This window comes from Hemibagrus wyckioides, linkage group LG16 (assembly GCF_019097595.1).
Source record: "Hemibagrus wyckioides isolate EC202008001 linkage group LG16, SWU_Hwy_1.0, whole genome shotgun sequence".
NCBI lineage: Eukaryota > Metazoa > Chordata > Actinopteri > Siluriformes > Bagridae > Hemibagrus > Hemibagrus wyckioides.
In genome coordinates, this window is record NC_080725.1 from 9,974,354 (window position 1) to 9,993,260 (window position 18,907).

At 41.8% G+C, this 18,907-nt stretch overlaps 1 protein-coding gene across 12 annotated transcripts in view; it reads right to left on the bottom strand.

The window, feature by feature from the left end:
* LOC131366687 (membrane-associated phosphatidylinositol transfer protein 2) overlaps positions 1-18,907 on the bottom strand; it is a 56,077-nt gene continuing 37,170 nt past the window's right edge. For 6 of the 12 annotated variants that reach the window (XM_058411345.1, XM_058411347.1, XM_058411348.1 and 3 more), the window contains 22 exons: positions 18,555-18,788; positions 16,852-17,175; positions 16,648-16,746; positions 16,465-16,569; positions 15,473-15,537; positions 14,204-14,448; positions 13,313-13,502; positions 13,085-13,204; positions 11,928-12,172; positions 11,581-11,759; positions 10,229-10,399; positions 9,650-9,775; positions 8,596-8,760; positions 8,066-8,284; positions 6,294-6,442; positions 5,983-6,099; positions 4,991-5,107; positions 4,736-4,884; positions 4,361-4,510; positions 3,885-4,068; positions 3,657-3,785; positions 1-2,079 (listed from right to left, as the gene is read on the bottom strand). In XM_058411345.1, the coding sequence (XP_058267328.1) occupies positions 1,729-2,079; positions 3,657-3,785; positions 3,885-4,068; positions 4,361-4,510; positions 4,736-4,884; positions 4,991-5,107; positions 5,983-6,099; positions 6,294-6,442; positions 8,066-8,284; positions 8,596-8,760; positions 9,650-9,775; positions 10,229-10,399; positions 11,581-11,759; positions 11,928-12,172; positions 13,085-13,204; positions 13,313-13,502; positions 14,204-14,448; positions 15,473-15,537; positions 16,465-16,569; positions 16,648-16,746; positions 16,852-17,175; positions 18,555-18,788 (3,833 nt within the window). In that variant the 3' untranslated portion in view covers positions 1-1,728. The remainder of the gene's footprint in view (positions 2,080-3,656; positions 3,786-3,884; positions 4,069-4,360; positions 4,511-4,735; positions 4,885-4,990; positions 5,108-5,982; positions 6,100-6,293; positions 6,443-8,065; positions 8,285-8,595; positions 8,761-9,649; positions 9,776-10,228; positions 10,400-11,580; positions 11,760-11,927; positions 12,173-13,084; positions 13,205-13,312; positions 13,503-14,203; positions 14,449-15,472; positions 15,538-16,464; positions 16,570-16,647; positions 16,747-16,851; positions 17,176-18,554; positions 18,789-18,907) is intronic. The other 6 variants (XM_058411352.1, XM_058411357.1, XM_058411353.1 and 3 more) reach the window with 6 other exon arrangements.

The window sequence follows — 18,907 nt, forward strand, 5'->3', positions numbered from 1 at the left end:
TTAACAAATAGCAAAAAAAAAAAAAAAAAAAAAAAATCTTTATACAGTATTTGGCTACAACGTACTCATGCCGTTGAATCTAAAAACAAAAAGTAAAATCACAGCTTATGATTAAAAGAATATCTTGCAATAGTTCTATACATCTCACTTACATATGAACAGTAAGCTAGAGCACAGACTTTTAAAGGACTTCATGTTGACCTGAAATGATCTAAATCTTAGAAACGTTATAGATGAACTCAAACAGGTTTTTACAGCTCAAATTATACACACACACACACAAGCGCGCGCACACACTCTCAGGTCAAATACTCAGTAGTATGTTACAAAGGAAAAAAAAAACAAAAACAATAAAGCCTATTGTTTCATTTGTCATTCCTATGATCGTTCTAATTTTGGCACGTTTCTTAATCCTGACATTAGAGATAAATACTACAGCTGTGCACACAACGCACTCGAATCCTGTCATATATTAATAAAGATCATGCACTACACAATAACAATATGTAGCCACATGAGATGGTAACAAGGTTCTCCACTATCGACTTTGTGCAAAAGGAACAATGAGGTTATACAGTTAAGTAACTACAGCTTCTGGAAAATAAATGATTTTGGCCATCAGTTGGATCAAGTGTCCCCAGACGTCCGTATACTCTTATGATTCGTCCGCTAAAGGTGCACAAATTGGCGGGAGACGACTAAATGCCGCTTTGAGTGTCTGGAGAAAAATGGATTTCTCCAATGTACACTTTGTAAATATGGACAGGCGCCTACTGCGATTGTCTCGTTCGTGTATTTATACCATTTGGAGAAAAGGAGCAGTGAAGTGGTTCTGCTCCAGAACCGGGGTGAAGGAGAAGGGTGCTAAGGAAACGTGAAAGCGTGGAGGCTCAGGAGGATTCGTACTTGGCTGTCTGTACATGGCATGCTGCACCAGAGAGATGAGAGTTTTCAGGAGCACTAGACACCCTAGTGATGTCCAAGAGGTATTGCAAGCAGATGGCCAGATAAAGGGATTGTTGCCAAATTACAGATTGAGTGTCAAAAAAAAAAAAGCCAACTTTTCGGCCCCAGAGCAGCACTCGCCCCGTGTATGTTTAATGCTCATGTGGTAATACGCTGTTAAGAAGTAAGGCCTCTGATGACCTGCGTGCCAAACACGATGCAACACGGTGGGTCCTTATTGCCAAATGCTGCCGGGCTTTTTAGGGGAACCCTCTCCACAAGAACAGTTCAGTAAAAACAGGAAGAAACTAGGGGTTAGTAGTTGGCAGAGTGGTTGGGTGTGGCTAACACAAGTGGCTTCTGGGAGTGACCATGGCCGACTCGTCCATACACGGCTGCCCTGAGCACGTGAGGATGGAGGCACATATTTACAGGTGGAAAACGTTGGTGGACATCATGATGACATGTTGGAGACTTCTTCCACTTTTCTGATGATGCAGGTGGGGATTGGAGGAGTCAGAACAACCCAAGCATCTGCTTTCTTTGTACATTCAGGCAATCTGAGAGGAGGCAAGGACCAGCGTTCAAAAAACCTAGAGCGATGCATAAGGCATTAGATTTCTGGATGGTGTGTTACCTCAGGGGAACAAAATCTTTTTCCCCAATGCCACTCTTGCTACATTAGAAAAGCTGTGCCAGTCTCTCACCGAGTCATTTTTCCCTATCCATCTTTCCTTTAAAATAAAAAAGACTCCCAGTTATACATGGCAAGTTGATGGAGGGTTACTTGGGGCTCAGGGCGCCTCCCTCCATCTTCCCCGCACGCCCAAAGCATCCCGCCGCAATGCTCATGCTCCTCTGTGCGCGATCAGCCCGTTCACGATCAAACTCCGATTGGCTCTGAGCACGCTCTGGACGACCCCCATGGCCGGAGGACGTGGCCGAGGAGGTGGGGGCTGGCTGGGAGGAGATGGTGCGCAGCAAGTGGTTGCGTTTGCGCAGAAAGTCGCCGCTGGCACCCAGACCAAAGCTTCCCTTACGCAGAGTCACGCGTGTGCTGCCCGTCTTGGCTGGTCGAGAGCGCTGATTGTACTCTAGATCTGACAAATGAGACGCATAACCGTCTGAGATGAACTGCAATAGGGAAAAAACAAAGAGAAGGCATGTAGAAGGAGAACACAGATCAGAGCAGTAAGTAAATACTGTTATGTCATTTGCGTTGTCAGTGTTTTTGTGGGGGTGACAATTTTTTTTTAAAAATACTTCAACGTTTCTCAACCTGCAGCAAGTGTGTGGTGACTAACATTACATATGACTAGGAATTTATGGTAAGCCAAAGTTCTCTTTCATCATCTCATGTTTGAGATCCACCTATGGAATATATGGACAACTCCTAGTTAGACACTGTTATGCATTGGTTTTAGGGTAGTCGTGGCTCCATGGTTAAGGCTCCGGGTTCAAGCACCAGCTGTGCCAATCTGCCTCTGTTGGGCCCTTGAGCAAGGAGCTTATCTCTCTCTCTGCTCCAGGGCTAACCCTGTGCTCTGACCCCTGCCTCCTAACAAGCTGGGATATGTGAAGAATAGAATTTCACTGTGCTGTCAACCGAATGAGGATGGGTTCCCTTCTGAGCCTGGTTCCTCTCAAGGTTTCTTCCTCATATCATCTCAGTTTTTCCTCGCCACCGTCGCCACATGCTTGCTCATTAGGGATAAAATAGTTTAATAATTTAATTTAATATTTTTTTTCTCTCCTTTCAATTTTCTATTTCTCTTCTTTTGTAAAGCTGCTTTGAGACAATGTCCATTGTAAAAGGCACTATACAAATAAATTGAATTGAACTGTAATACATGTGTGACAAATAAAGCATTCGTTTTCATCTGCAGAAAAAGATGGTCCCCTTACAGAGGTGATGCCCGACACATCTTGTGTAAGGAACACACATCTTGCTAGGAATAACAATGTTAAGATTTTTACCAGCCAGTCTAAATCTTGATGATCAGAAATAGGTTCATGAGTATTAGGGACGACATTCGCCGGCAACTTGATGAATTCCTGTCAAGGTCGCAAACTATACCTACCTGGGAATTCATAATCTCGTTCTTTTCCCTTTGTCTGTATTAACACGATTAACTCACTAGCTAGACATACTAAATGATACTGCGTTAAGTGAGCTACCATTTGTTTAGGTTTGTTTGCTAGGTTAGGTGTCTGGGGACCCAAAATACTGGATTTGGCAAACACACTGGAGCTACTGAATTAATCGGTTGTCCGCTGCTGATAAGGTCATGGAGACTGTACAGTATGTCTGAGACATACAGAGCACTAGCTGGCGGGTGACACACTCAAACACCTGCCACGTCCAGCCATACAGAGACCACTTGATGTGACCCGTGCATTTTCATAATGGCAACCAAGAAAAGGAGGAAGCCATAACGCACTGAGGTTTAATATCTCACAGGTCTGGATGAGGACACTGTTTTTCTTCTTGAGATGAAATTCTATGGTCTTTATTATTTCTTGAAAATGTCAAAAAACAAATTTTGAACAAACTGATGAATATCAGATACTCGTATTTAATGTCACTTTGTGAGTGAATTTAATGAACGTAAAGAAGTTAGGACAATAAAGAAAATCCATAACTGATTGTATGAATGACTTTCATGACTGTTGAAACATGCAGTGTGTTTCTGTGGAACTGTAAAGAATACCTGACACTGGTGCTGCAACTTTTTCGTTGGTCTGCCAACAATGTAGATGTTAGATGGTGGCAGGCCGAGTGAAGTGTACACAGAGATGTCCTTTGTGGAGCCGTACGCAGCAATGATCTTCATATGCGCCTTTGCACAGAGATATAAAGAAAGCTTGAACCTAGCACTTGATCATTTCATCGTTTTAATATCATTTAATTGATGCTGCATTGAACTTCCGCTGCCTACCTCAGAGATTAGGGACTTGAGGAAGTTTGCTTTGTGACGAAGGGGATCATGCACCAAACCATCACAAAAGGACACAATGCCATGAGGGAAATTGTGCTGTGAGAGCCAGGCCACTACTCGCTGCTTCTGCATGTCCGGACGGCCCGTCACGTACACAATCAGGTAGCCCAAGTCCTGCCAGTGCCTGTAAAAACAGGACAGCAAGCTGTTCTCAGCATGGTTGCCAGGCATAATGTTATTGCCAACACTTTACTGCAGAAAAACATGGCAGCTCAGTAGAGTATGGACAATGACTGAGTCAGAATATTAAAAGCAGCTTACAGAATGTTATTTTGTAAAAACATAATGATTCACATTTCCCTTTGCCCTCTTTTTAATCCAAAACATTGAAATGATAAGCCAGAGTTATGAATAAGATGAAAATGAGAAGATAGTATACAGTATAGCTGGAGTTAAATGAGGATGCTGCGATGTACCTGACAACGTCCACTGCTCCAGCTCTCACTTTAGGGTCACTGCCCATAATGGACACACTGGCAGCAAACGAGCCATCAATGCTGAACACTACAAACTCTGTGGTTCGTGGTAGCACAGTCAGGTAGCTGTCTGCAGATGTGTGGTCACCTCTGGAAGGAACAAAAACAAGTATATTTCACACAAATTATCATAGCACTAGTATCGTATAGAAATGATCGCAAGCCAGACATCTAGCTATCGGTAAACTATTTGACAAGGAATATGGACAGGAATTAGCAAACCTCAAAATTCGTAACTGATCCAGGGTACCAATGGCTAATGCTACACTCCCCCATGTTAAGTTGTATAAAAACTGCCCCATTTCAGATGCGTACCTGACCACCATTTTGACTGGGTAGACGCCGATCCCTAGCCTCTTGCTCTCTGGGATTGTGTAAGAAACACGTCCACTGCTGTTGGTCAGCTCTGTGTCAAAGTACACCCACTCTCCTGATGGAGGTTGTGTCATTATGTGGATGTCAACCTTCAAATGCAAAACAAGCACAAAAGGGATAAACATGCAAGAACAGGGATTAAAACCTGGATAAAAAGATTGCTAATACTGAAAGCAATAAGCTCGGAAATTTTACCTTCTCTCCAGTTAGAGTGACCATATCCAATGGGCCATACATGAACCGGCCAGTGACCACCTGTGTGCCGTCCTCCGTAAAGACTCCATCGTTAACACGATGGTTCGCTGTTACATTCTACAACACACATTCACATCTTGTCACATTACACTGTGATAAATGTAAAAGCTAATATTTTATTGTGGGACTATGATAAAAAAAAAAGAAAAAAAAAAAGAAAGAGATTATTAAACTTGTGTGTATTTAAGACACGCTGGAAATAAGCGTAACATATTTGCCAACAATACATAATCAAGCATGACATTAGTAGAAATATTTAGAAAAAGGCATAATAATCTTAGATTTGTTTGACTGTTATCCGTATATTAACTAAATTCAAAAGTACTTCATTGACCAGAATGCCTTTTTTTTTTTTTTTTAGAGCAGTACAGCTCTACACTAAAAATATTCTCTCTTGCCATATATTATGTACGCTACTATTTTTATCCGAGATATTTAAGGCTCCAGCCCATAAAGACATGAGACTGCACACAAGCACACTTTATACTTAACTGTTTGGCTACCTAATAAATATATGACTTTTTGATTTTGGAAATCAAGGTTTGCAAATCTGTGCTTAAGTTTAAAGATTGAAGTAGTGCAAAGTGAAATTAGAAGCCCTATGATGAACCGGTTTAAGTAAATTTATATCTTTAGGAAGCATGAGCTGAAAATGTTGTGGTCTGTACAAACAAAAATAGCTGCAGGAACAGTCAGAATATATGCAAGAGCATGCAACCACAAGCTTAAAAAACCCGTCCTGAAAGCTCTCTTTCCACTGATGGAAGAAGAGTAGAGCTGATAAATAGCACATAGCAACAGAGGTATTATATGCATGCAAGGCACTTCCATATCAGTTTTTGTTAACCTGATAATGCAGCCATTGTGTTTATAAACAGTAGGTGTATGTTATACATTTTTGATGTGGAAAAGGGGAGGAAAAAAAACCTCACCCTGATCTTAACATGCGTTCTCTTCCTCAGCCACTTCTCCCGTGGTTTGGACGGTGTGAATTCAGAAACCTCCTTCCCATCCAGCTCCAGAATACTGGAGTTCTCATGCCTCATTACCTGAGAGCCAGAGAGAGGTTTATAAATATATTGAGAAAGGAGAGAGAAAATAATAAACATAAAATCAAGGAAATTAAAAATTCTTTTAAATTTTTCTCATGCACATTAATGGAAGTTATTTGCATCATGAAACGCTGCTCTGTAACAATCTTTAGAAGTGAAGAAGGGTTAATGGAAAGCAGATGTAACCGTACCTGTCTGAGCAGAAAGGACACGACGTCTGTAGACTCCCAGTAGGAAGCATGGAACAGGTGAGGTAGAGCCACGGTGGGAAAGGCAGTCAGGGCATCAGGGCAGTAAAGGGCAAAGTCAATGCGCTTTGTCCCCCACCAACGAGCAGCGACTGCAAGATGATGAAACCAATTACAAATCCGATAGCAACAGACCGAGGACTTCCAACACGGACTCTATCACATCACACAAAACAGTGACATCTAATTTCTAGGTTTAGGATAAAACAAGTTCTTAAACATTCTGGACAATCTAACTGCTTGGACTAAGCGACAACAGGTCAGAAAATATGGCACAGGTAAATGTGAAGGGCAGTGGAAAAAGAAGTGAAGTGGAAACACTGGAGTGCACTGGCTCGTGCAATGGTGAAGATTTCATATCTTCATCCTCCCACAACGTCACAAGATGCGAGTCCATGCTGCCAAATACACATACCCAGCCCCCAAATCTCGTCCTGCTTCAGTACCACGGAGAGCACCTGTTTACAACAAGATAGCAGCCTATTGCCTGGAGAGCAGCCCGGACAGGAGAGGAAAGTGAAATGAGATAGCAGCTGGCAGCTTCCTGCATCAGCTGAGCCAAAAAGGCGAGTGCTCTAAACCTGGCTCTAATGACACCAAGATGACACAGTGAGCCTGCTCGGACTCTTTCCCTCCCTCACACACTCTGACACGTTTACAGAAATCCTGCATGACTGCAATCACATTCTGCACACCATGCTAAGACTGTACCATCTGTTTCAATCTAAATTTTTATGTTTTTATGTTTCATCTTTATCTACCAAGACTTTATAACCAAATAACTCCTAATGCAAAAATGAACAAAGTGTGGGTGTAAATGTGATTAAGGAAACATAGATCATTTCCAAAATGTACTTTTGATTTTTTTCCAGGTTTTTTCATCCATTCACCGTTTTTATCCAGGTCATGGTCGCACTGAATTTAGCGCTAATGGCAGCAATAGAAGGAAGGCTGGGATGCTAGTCCATCTCATGGCACCATTCACACGCTAATTTACACTCTTATTCACACACTCATTCACACATATGGGCAACTGAGCATAGCCAGTCCACCTACACGCATGCTTTTGGACAGTGGGATGAAACCAGAGAACTCAGAGGAATCTCAAACAAATATGTGAAGAACATGCAAACAAATCTGCACAGACAGTATCACCTGTGTGAAGTTAAAGATGGTGAAATTTTACAAAGGTATAATGGAGCTAAATGTCAGGAACACAAATGCTACTCTTTATTAAAAAAAATCAAAATAAATGATAAGGTTTATGTTAAAATTGTGCTATTGTGATAACAAAAAACAACAATTTTTTCCACACCAGTGGCATAACTACAGTCCAATTAATATTCGCATTAGTATGCGTTTCAATACTGAGGCCATTTTTAACAGCCCCAGGGCAACCAAGGAATATCATACCAGAGACAACATGTTCATTTAAAGCCTCTTCAAAGGCACTTGATCCTCCAGAGGGACACAGAGAAAGCTTGGTTTTGCAGATGAAGACTCTATGGTGGTGGTTATGAGTGACAGAGGGGAGTGAGGACTGAGAAAAAAGAGAAGCTACAGCATAGCCTGAAGATGCAGAGAACTGCAGGAGGGTTTAGTGAGCGCTAACAGGGCAGGACTGGGTGGTTCAGACCAACAGGCACATGGGACAGAACAGCAATGAAGAATAGGAAGAGGAAGGTCCATATTCCTCCACGCTCCGACAGCAGTACCTTGCTCTATATCCAGCTGCATGCTCTGCGATGGAGGGCTGGAGTCGGGGAGAGGGGAGGGCTCGAAGCAGCTCACCTCATCTGAGCCCGCCGCGCTGCTACTGAGCAACTTGTAGCGGGCTTTCGGGGATGGGCTTCTCGAGGACATTTTGTTATAAGGGAGGGCCAGCTGGGACAAAAGGCTAAGCTTTTTGGATTGATTGAGATGGCATGCTTGTGCTAAGAGATAAACAAAACAACAACATAAAAGGAGGAAAGCTGTAAAGATAATACTGGACATTTTATATTTTATACTGACCGTGAGGTGTGTAAAAAATAAATAAATAAATAAAATAAGACACATCAAATTCATAAATTGTTAAGATGAAATAATACATATTGTTCAATTTTATAGAATGAGCTAAAGCGTATAAATAACTATGTCTCCGTCCAAAAGCCCATTATATTGGAATTTTTCTTTTTAGATTGGTCTGTGGATTTGAACACTTATGAGCGTGCACGTGAGTGTCTGTGTGTGTGTGAAGACTTACTGTTGGCAATATTGGAGGCAGTGTAACTATCGGCCAGTCCGGAGACCTGGCTAGCGATGCTGACCTCGCTGGGTCTGCGAATGATGCGGGATACTGGCGCTGATGCGGGAGAGGAGGGGTACGAGTTCTCCAGGAACATTCCCCCGTGAGAATGCATTACATCCGCTGGGAACACAAAAACAAATCCCGATTTCAAAACATGAGTGCATCAAAGCTTCCTTCATCCAGTGATCAGATGAGAATTCAGTACTGAAACCTAACTAACCTAAAGCTTACTGAGGACTGCAAATGATTTAGAAATGTCTTAAATTTTAGGACACAACACACTGAAATTCTGACTGTATAAAAAAAACAAAAAAAAACGGATGAAACACACACATCCTCTAACATATAAATAATTCTCAGAAGACCATTCTTTTACTGATATTTTACCCATACGGAGGTTACTGGCCCTCTTGATGGCATGATGATTTGTGTTAAGATCTCATTAATTAATTCATTAATTTTTTTATTTATTTAAAAAATATATATATATATATATATATATATATATATATATATATATATATATATATATATATATATATATATAAAAAAAACACAACCTAAAATTTTTTGCCTCTGCCAGGAGTGCAAGACTTTGCTTTAGATGGCCTTTTACACAACATGAGCCCAAACTATTTTAAGTAAAGGTGCTAATAATTGAAAATGAAAGGTTTTTTTTAATCACTCACTGTATGCAGCTTTTTTTTTTCACTTTTTTCTATGACGTCTGATAGTTCTGGAGATGACTCCACTCCCTTTTCCATATTGAACTGCTACTGATGTATGACTAATGCAAATTTCTACTTGCCAATTCTCCCAATTTTGCAACTGCAATATGGGTGAGAAATTAAAGGAAAAAAGCACATTATCAGTAAGGTGTTGGGCCATGATGAGCAGCCAGAATAGCATCAGTGCACCTTGACACAGATTTTACAAGTCTCTGCAACTGCACTGCAACACACAAACATATATATAGCAGGTGAACAACAGAACAGGAATGGCTACACACACTCAGGCGTGGCTGGCGCAGCCTGCCAGTTGAGCACGGGGACGGGGATGGAGGTCTCGCCTAAGCCGTCATGGCAGCGGCCTCCACTCTCCAGCAGGAGGTGAGGGTTGCTCTGAAGGGCATCCACTGCATGCCAGTCGGTGCGAGGGAGGGGTTTTGGAGGGGACAAAGGAAGACAGAACAAGGTAGAAAGAAAGACAGACAGAGAAATGGTATGAACAGACGACAGAAAAGCAGGTATGAATCAAAGAGTTACAAGGTTTGGAATGGACAAGGGTCGACTCGACAAAGATGTTTTAACTTAAACACCTTGGAGGACTTGTGTCACTACTGTAGGTGCTGCTCTTAAGAAGCCTGACCTCTCTGATCCAACCTTTATCGAACATGTATGTCTAATATTTGGACAACAGTCGTTCTATTCAGATCATGTGTGTTAGATCAAGGCTGGAGTTAAGGTCAGTTTTCCAGGAGCAGCATGATGAAAATTCAATCTTTATATTGCGTATAGGGGTGAGACAGGATGGAACATGAATGCGACATGTCTGAAAGCCTGGTTGGTTGAGTTTGACCCGGGCTTACCCAACAGGGCAGAGTGGCCATCACCTAGAGGGAAACGCTGGTACCGTGGCACGCTAAAGGGCGCCAGCAGGTGGAACTTCTTTTCCAGCAGCGGCTCAAGGCGTGAAGCTGACGGGTCTGCAGGGTGGAACAGGTTATACACCTGCTGGCAGGCTGGACGGAGATGAGCCACTGGGGAAGAAGACAACAAATGATAAGGGTTTTAATAACCTGCTGCTCATCACAATGGAAAATATGCAATAGATAAAAAATCTGCGAGGTTAGAGGGGTAGATGTAAGGTGGAGTAGGTTGTTCATAACAAGACAAAAAATATCTACTTTTTTTTTGTTCCTTAACTATAGCTCCATTTCTGCTGTCAGCTGGTATCTGGGAGCCTTCCAGGTTACATGTACAAGCAACAAAACCCAACAGAGCATGAACTAATGCAATTTCTGCCCCAGTGTAAACTACGCACTAAGAAAAAAAAAATCTATATGCTCAGCTCAGGATTAAATTTTGATTGGTTTCTTATACAGCATCGGCAGATGTCCGAGGACAGTTTAATCTCATAGCTTGGCCTTTCGCAGCTCACCAGGTATTTGAATAGAAAGATGTAAGCAGCTTTTAACACAAAGACCATTTCAGCCATTTATGAGATCTGAATGTTTAGTTAATCCACAGCATAATGGCTGATAGTTGTTGTTGTTTTTAAATACCTCTGAAAACAAATCTTATTTGTTGAAAAATCATTTATTTATATTACGTCTTTATTTGATTATTCATTAATTTATTACAAGTTAAAAAAGTAGTAACAGAGATTAAAGCAAATTTGTATTGATGTTTGTTATGCTCAACATCAGTGTTAGAAAATATGAAAAAGAAAAGTGACAGCTGGGAACCTTTCGAGTCTAAATATGTCTCAGAAGTGGGCAGTCAGTTATGAAGCTTGTCTTTAAGATAATATTTACAATAATGTTTACAGAGTTCCCCACACATGGCTGATACTTTGGTGCTGTGCCAGGGTATACTTTCTTCTATTAAAAATAGCTCAGTTTATTTATCAAGCTATTCTGAGAAATAACAACGCCTTGTTTAATTTCCTAAGGTGACAAGTAAATATGAATTTCACCTACACTATATTGTGGTAGGGAGTCTTGTACCATTTCAGCTAGTACCAAATTCTTTGGAAATGCTGCTCTGCATTTGTGGTTAGCTTAAAAAAAAACTTTATAAAAATACCAACACACCCCATCCCATCACAGGGCACAATCTGAATCACAATCCCATTCATACAATATGGAAAATATAGAGAGAATTCAAGCAATCAGTGCATTCATAACAAGAAGTAATGAGCAGATTAGCTTTAACCTACCATCTAAAGAAGGAACCACAGTTTTCCTCAGTGCAAGGACCAAACCCAGCGGAGAGCCAAACAGGAAGAAATCAGACACCTCAAAATCAAACTTTCCCAGAGCGCCACCTCCTTCCAGCATAGTGCTGTTACTGGACCGACGAGAGCCAGGGTCATTCTTCAAAACACTGGAGTGCAGACTACAGACACACGCACACAGAAAACGAGGAGTTAGAAGTTACAACAATGTATTTTTAACATAATGATTTTTGTCCAGCTTTATTTCAGAGCTACTAGGTCTGGTCCTTAGACCCAAGTACTGCTCCTAAGACACTGTCTGTCTGTCAAAGCTATTTTATGCATCTGACCTAGACAGGAAGGCTTGGTGCTGCTTGATGGTGTCCAGTTCGTAGGTGGAGGAGTCGCTACGCTTGCGGGGCAACTGTTTTTTGGGGTCGTCGGCACCACTGCAGCGTGGGATGTCGATGTTGCTGCGGCTCAAGTGACGGCTGCCTTCCAGGGACAAACCAGAACATGAGCCCGAGCCTGAGCCTGTGCCTGAGCCTGAGGGGCTACTGTTGATGATGATGCCTGGCGAGAGCAAATCGTTGTCCTGCCACAGAAATATACAATTATTAATTCAATACAATTCAAAATCACTCCTACTGGGGATAGATGTGCGTGGTCAGCCTGTGACCCAGGAGACTGCTGTGATACTTGGAAACTATCACGCCGTCTCTGAACTGCCACTGCCTCAGTCAGCTTTCAGCACGAAGGAATTAGTGCTAAGTCTATAATGAACTGTTGTAGAAAGGACATTATCAACATTTACATTATTTACTGTCCAGTGTCACCCAAATGAGGATGGGTTCCCTTCTGAGCCTGGTTCCTCTCAAGGTTTCTTCCTCATATCATCTCAGAGAGGTTTTATCTTGCTACCCTCACCTCAGGCTTGCTCATTAGGGATAAATGTTAGGGACAAATATTAACTTTAAACTTTCGGGGATCATTTTTTCTGTTTCTATACTTCTGTAAAGCTGCTTTGAGACAATGTTCGTTGTTAAAAGCACTATACAAATAAACTGAATTAAAAAAATTAAGAGGGCAAACATTTGTTGTTATTTCCTGAAAATAATCACTGACACATGATACAGTGAAGTTAAAGCTGTAGTATGTAACTTATACTGTATAAAAGTCTAGCAATATTAAGTCAGTTAATATTAACACACTCAAAAACTTTACAATACTGAGCTGCAGGCCAGAAACACCTAAAATATTCATTCTAGGTCAAAGCTGTCAGCTTGGATCTGCAGCAAACTTTTGAGTCAAATACGCCATCACTGATATGTCATTTCTCATCACAGCACACCCATAGGCTTTAAAGAATGTCAGGAAACCGTCAATGACACTGATCTGATGCCAACATAGTAACAGATACAAATAACTCCTCCAACTGTCTTCATTTCAAACTTATCGGCGCCACATACAGCCACAAATTTGATGGAGGATAAAAACTTGGTTTTACCTGAACGCTGACTACACTCCCTCTCCTGCTACTGTTCTGGCTCTCAGACACAGTGATGTTGCTGCTGCAGAGGGCATCAAAGCCCAGGATCCCTCCGACACAGTCACCTATCAGACACACCTTTCCAACCAACACAGACACATTCCACAGATAAGCGACAAGTCTGAACTTTCCTCAATGTTCCAAATACAATTTGTTCATGATGTGGAGGCATACAAAGACACTCACCTGGCCAGTGAACAAGGTACCTTCCATCGATTTGAGGAAATCTCCGTACACCTGATTGGCTCGCACTATCACCGTGGCAACGGCATCCTGGTACTGAGGAGCGGACGTGGCCAGCAAAGGCAGCGCAGCGAGAGGGATGTGGTCCTGGCTGTTAGAGAGGCAGCCCTCGTCATAGCTGTACGGACTTAAACTGGCGCGAGACAGAAGACAGCACAAATAATCACTGGTAATGTAGCAGAACACACAGCGGTATTTACTGACTGCAGCTTGAAAAAACAAAAACAAGAAAAATGACTGAAATATAAGTTTAAAAAAACAAACAAATACAAAACATGTCTGCATGATGATTACTCGTTTCTTCAACGGAGTATTAAACAAATGACTCGTCTCATTTGATCAAATAGGAATTTAATGTGTATTAGTCACAATGGGGTTTTGCTTATTCTGGTTTAAACGTCCATGCTATCAGTCGGATTATTAACAGATTGTTAGGATGCGTGCAAACAATCAGTGACAGATCAACTCAACAAGTCTATACTTAAGCCGAACATGTATACATATATACTATAAGTATAATATTAATAATGTTTGCTTTCTGTTGTTCATCACTGTGCATTTTTATAAACTCCTACACCAGTGAAACATGTCAAGACAGTGAAAAAAGTTAAATAGCATGTACACTCAATTAAAAATTGCTGTTTAAATACTACTTCAAAATCTCAAGACAAAATCCACGTTCATAGTTAGAGTGATTTTAAATTCACTAAAATTCCCTAAAATTTATTGTCAATTAAATGAATAGTAATAAAATTGTAACTCATGCAACCTCACATGGTGTCGTAAGCATATTCTGTACATTCACTTTGGAGCAACTCTGAAAAGCAGGCTTACTTCGAGACGAGTGAGAAAGCCTCCACGCACACGGCGGGGCAGGGCACCGTGCGGATGGCGATGCGGCCCAGAGCTGCCGGGTAATGGACACGCATGACTGTCTCGAACACCGAGCTGATGGTGTTGACGTCTGCCTGCTTGCTGCTCTGCTCCCCGCCTCCTGTGTCCAGGATGTTGCCGCCGTGCAGGACCAGGAGCAACACGTGCACCTTCGACGACTGAAGGCCCTGCTGACCCGAGCCATCCTGAATCACACAGAAGCGATTTGTCTTCAAACAAGCAAGCAGTCAGTTTGGAAAAACCTGACTGTAGTATGACTTTTCAGTAACTCCAGTCCTAGGGGAACTCTCGAGTTGCCTAATTGTGCATTATCCTAACATGTTTAATCCTCTTGATTGAACTTGTGTGTCCTTCAATTAACAATGCCATCATGAGCTAATTGAGGGATGTTCGATATACAAATACAAAACTGTGCTTTGCTTTTCCTCCCTCAGGACAGGGAGAGCCTTTCATTTACATTCACAACCACAACTACCTAATGGGAGGAAGCAGACCGAGGCATCATCTGAACCATTTAGCTAACCACATGAAAGCACATATTAAAGCTCAATTACACTGTTTACTAAAAGGAGACTAAATCTCTATGAGCTGCTATGAGAGAGGAAAAGGGCCGGGCTGCTACTCACAGCTGGACGTCTGGTCAATCGGCGCCTGTGTCTGGTGGGTCTCTGGACGCGAGGATAAAAGAGTATTGAGAACACTCTAACGGCCCTTCACCCCGCAGTCATACCCTTCCTGTCCCTCTATGACATTCAGCTGCATGAGAACTTGGCCCGGATCCTAATCCAAGTGCATACTGGTTTTACCCCTTTGCCTTGAAACACATACTTCTGCTTAAGTTCAGCCTGATTTGGATAAAGCTTGGAAAAGAAGCGGCTGATTGTTTTGGATCTGACGTAATGCTATATGCCTCGAGACACGTAGACAATTTCACTTTCAAGCTTGCACGTAACCTCATAATAGTAGTGTAGGGGAAACTAAGAGCAGCTGGAGCCAAATCTTCTCAGGTTTATGAATACTAATTCTGCTTAGCTGTGAGGTTTTTTAGCTGAACCCGGTATTTGCGATCTGGTATTGAAACTAGGACAAGAGTGCGCTAGAGATTTCATGGTCTCGTTTCCACAAATCATTTTAGTAGCTTAATGAATGATAGACAGTGAGTATCGCTGTGACACGCTAAATGAGTGGAACAACAGGATTCAGACATACCTCATTAAGTCTCTGGACATTCTCAGCTTCGGTGTACTCAACCCCAGAGTCCTGGTACAAGTCACCTGAAAACGGGTAATCAGTAAAATTAATGGTAGAAAAAAAAAGTACAGATTGAATGTAAGATCTGATTAGAGCTTCAGGGCTTCACCGTGTGGGAATGTTTAAAGTTAGTCCTGGCTAAAAAAGAAAAAAAAAAAAGCAACCCATATTTAAGTCAATGTATGGACTTAGTTACAGCTTTATGAATTATTTGTTTTATTAATTTCATATTTATATTAGCCTGTTTTTAAGTAAGAACCTGTTCATTAATGCAATTATGTGCCATGTTGCGTCCTGAGAGGCATTTCAGCTTAACGTGATTGTAAAGAGTAGTTACTATAGACATTCTCCCCCATTCTGATGTTTTATGTGAACATTAACTGACGCTTTTGACGATATTATGCATGATGATATGCAATGATCTGCTGCACATGATTCAGAGACTGCATAATTACACAAATGAGCAGGTATATGACTGTTGCTAATAAAGTGGTAAGTATGCATGTGTGTTTTATTTTTCTATTACATTTTCATTGTTTTACTTCCCTTATATAGCATATACCTTAACACTATCCGATTTATTTCTGGTCTGTTGCTACAGTTGGATATTTACTGGCCATCTTATTATACTGTACTACTTGCAGCAGCAGGATTTGTGTGTCAAGGGAAAAAAAACTGCACTGAGCTGTTGGTGCTTGCTGTTGATTGACAAGTGCACGCAACCATAAATGTGTTTAGCATGGTAAGCTTCAACACAAGCAGGATTCCGATTTGCAAAGCTTACTCTAATCTCCAAAAACTAAGAAGGTAGAGGGAAAAGAGCTTTTTTCGGTTATGAAAGAAGCATAAAAAAAACCTCAGCATCATCATCATCATCCCACACAGAGAAGACATAAATAGCCTGGGAGATCTGTACTGCATCAGGCAGGCTGTAATAATCTTGTGCCTACTTTGGGGCTCGTCCACCTCCGCCGTCTCGATTTTGTCCATCAGGTCGTTGGAATTCCACTTGGTGATCTCTTTGGCGAATATCTCCTCATTGTCTGAGAGGTCTTCTGTTGAGTTTGAGGAAAAGCGTTAATGTAGAAAACGGTACGAAATAAATAAGGATATAGATTTGAACTTTTGATTACCGTGTGCATCAAAGAACTCGTCATCCGTGCTGTCGTCCGAGTCGCGGGCGATGCTCTGCATGCGCCATTCGGAAATGCTGTGTCGAGACGGGCTTGCTGCTCCAGTGCAAAAAAAAAGAAAAGAAAAGAAACATGAATGATTACTCAACAAACACCTACTATCTATCACACATCATCTAGCAGAGCTATCCAGGTTGCTCCTACCTCCTCTTTTTGAGGAACGGGAGGATCTGGACGAGGTGGACCACTGCTTGGTGAGTTCTCCCCGGGCCTGCAGCGTGTCTCCGAGAGTCCGCGTTGCACTTTCGTTCTCGATGGCGTTGATGGCCTCCTTGGCGTCCTGTTCTTTGGCAGGACTGGTGTTGCCCTCTCCTCCGTCCTCGTTGCAGCTGTACTGCGCCATCTTCTTGGCCAGGGCCAGCTGAGTCTCCAGCTCCAGTTGCCGGATGTCTTCCATGGTCAGGCCATACCATTCGTCCTGCCAACACCAGGCCTGCCGGTGTGCACGCACCATCACTTTCCTCAGACCTGAAAGAAGGGATGCAGCAGTAGCAGATGGTTAGGATCATCCAAAAAAATTATAACCCCTACTATCTTCTGTTCATTTATTCATTAATCTCTAAAAACACTTGAGACTTTTTCTTTGTATATTCATGGCATTAGGGTATTTGGATAGAATAGAAGAATTTGAAAGTGAAATGTATTTGTATTCATGTAAAAAAAAAAACAAAAAAAACAACAACAACTATTAGTTGTGTCTTCCATGCTGTGATAAATCTTAAATAATCACTAAAATACTACTGATTTAATCACAAAGATCACAAAATATTAAGACTTCTTTGAATCAGTGTAGTTGGCAAAAATGCTCACGTTCTGTCACAAATAGAAAACCCTGACGCTGCCATCTCTCGTGATTGGCTCGAGCACTTGCCTGCAGAATGTGTGGAGGAGGCGACAGCTCCCAGCACTGATCATTCAAAACACACACTTTACCTTTATTTATGAAAATAAACACCACCACTTATTACAATCACTAGCGTACATTTAATGGTTGTTAAACGGCAAAATTAAATTTGATTTCAGCCTTTTATCGATTTCCCCTTTTTTATTCAACAAGAGATTTGATCTATTGGACAACAGAAAGTTGCTTTTTCTTATTTGTTTCTGAGTAAGATGTCCTGTGTATGGATAGAACAGATAAAATAATATCTCCATAATTAGGATATTTCATATCCACCAATCGGCACAGTGGATATGAAAAGCAAACACAAGCTGTTTTCTCTCTAAATGGCTCTGGAGTAAGTACTGGCCTGACACTTCAGTTCAACAGTTCAATGTAGTGAATTATATGTGGGTGGAAAAACGAGGAATGTCAAAGGGCTCCTGATAAATTAACGGCGATGGAAGTCAATAAACACAAAGATATCGAAGTAATGAAAATGATTAAAGCTCAGGCAGCAGCCCATGAGAAGGAAATTAATCCTGCCTTGATGTTGTCTGAGGAAGGTAGATGACTCTCATTCCCTGTCTCGCTCTCTGTTTCTCTTATGTCTCTCTCCTTCGTTCTTTATGTCCTCATTTGCAGTGGAGCGGCACTGCATCAATCTACCTTTCATTAAGAGCAGGTTAATGATTAAGGCAACAGAGCCAGGGCTGTCCCAGTAACACGCTCTTCCTTAGCCCTAGCAGAGCACTTCACAGCTGCTGCCCACCCACTTGTCTAGATAACGTGACTTACCCAAGCTGAAAACACACACACACACACTTGTATCACAGCACATGCAATTGAAATCAGAGCAGCTGGGCTGCTGAGGAAATATTAGTTCAGCAAATGTCCTCCCCCACAACATTCACAGACTAAGTATTCTGAGGATTCCCTATGGAAATTTCCAGATGATTGTACGCACCCACGTCGTGAATGAAGCGCTCGATCTTGGACTGCATGCCCCAGTAGCGGAACTCCACTTTGCACAGCTTGTAGGCGCACATGACAGGCATCTTGCCCGGGTTATGGCTAATCTCCTGAATCCAGTTGTCTGACAGAGGGCCTCGCTGAGTCTTCACCGACTTGTACAGCTTGGGATCCTCTTCAGCCAAGTACTCATGAGGTGCAATAACATCTTTCACAATGTCTATAGGATCTGGGAAAGAGGAACATTTGGTCATTGCACAAACATGTCACAAATAGTACCATTTCTCCATCCAGAACAAAGCAAATATTCACTGTAGCTTGTGTAACATTAGTCTTAGTTCATGCCAC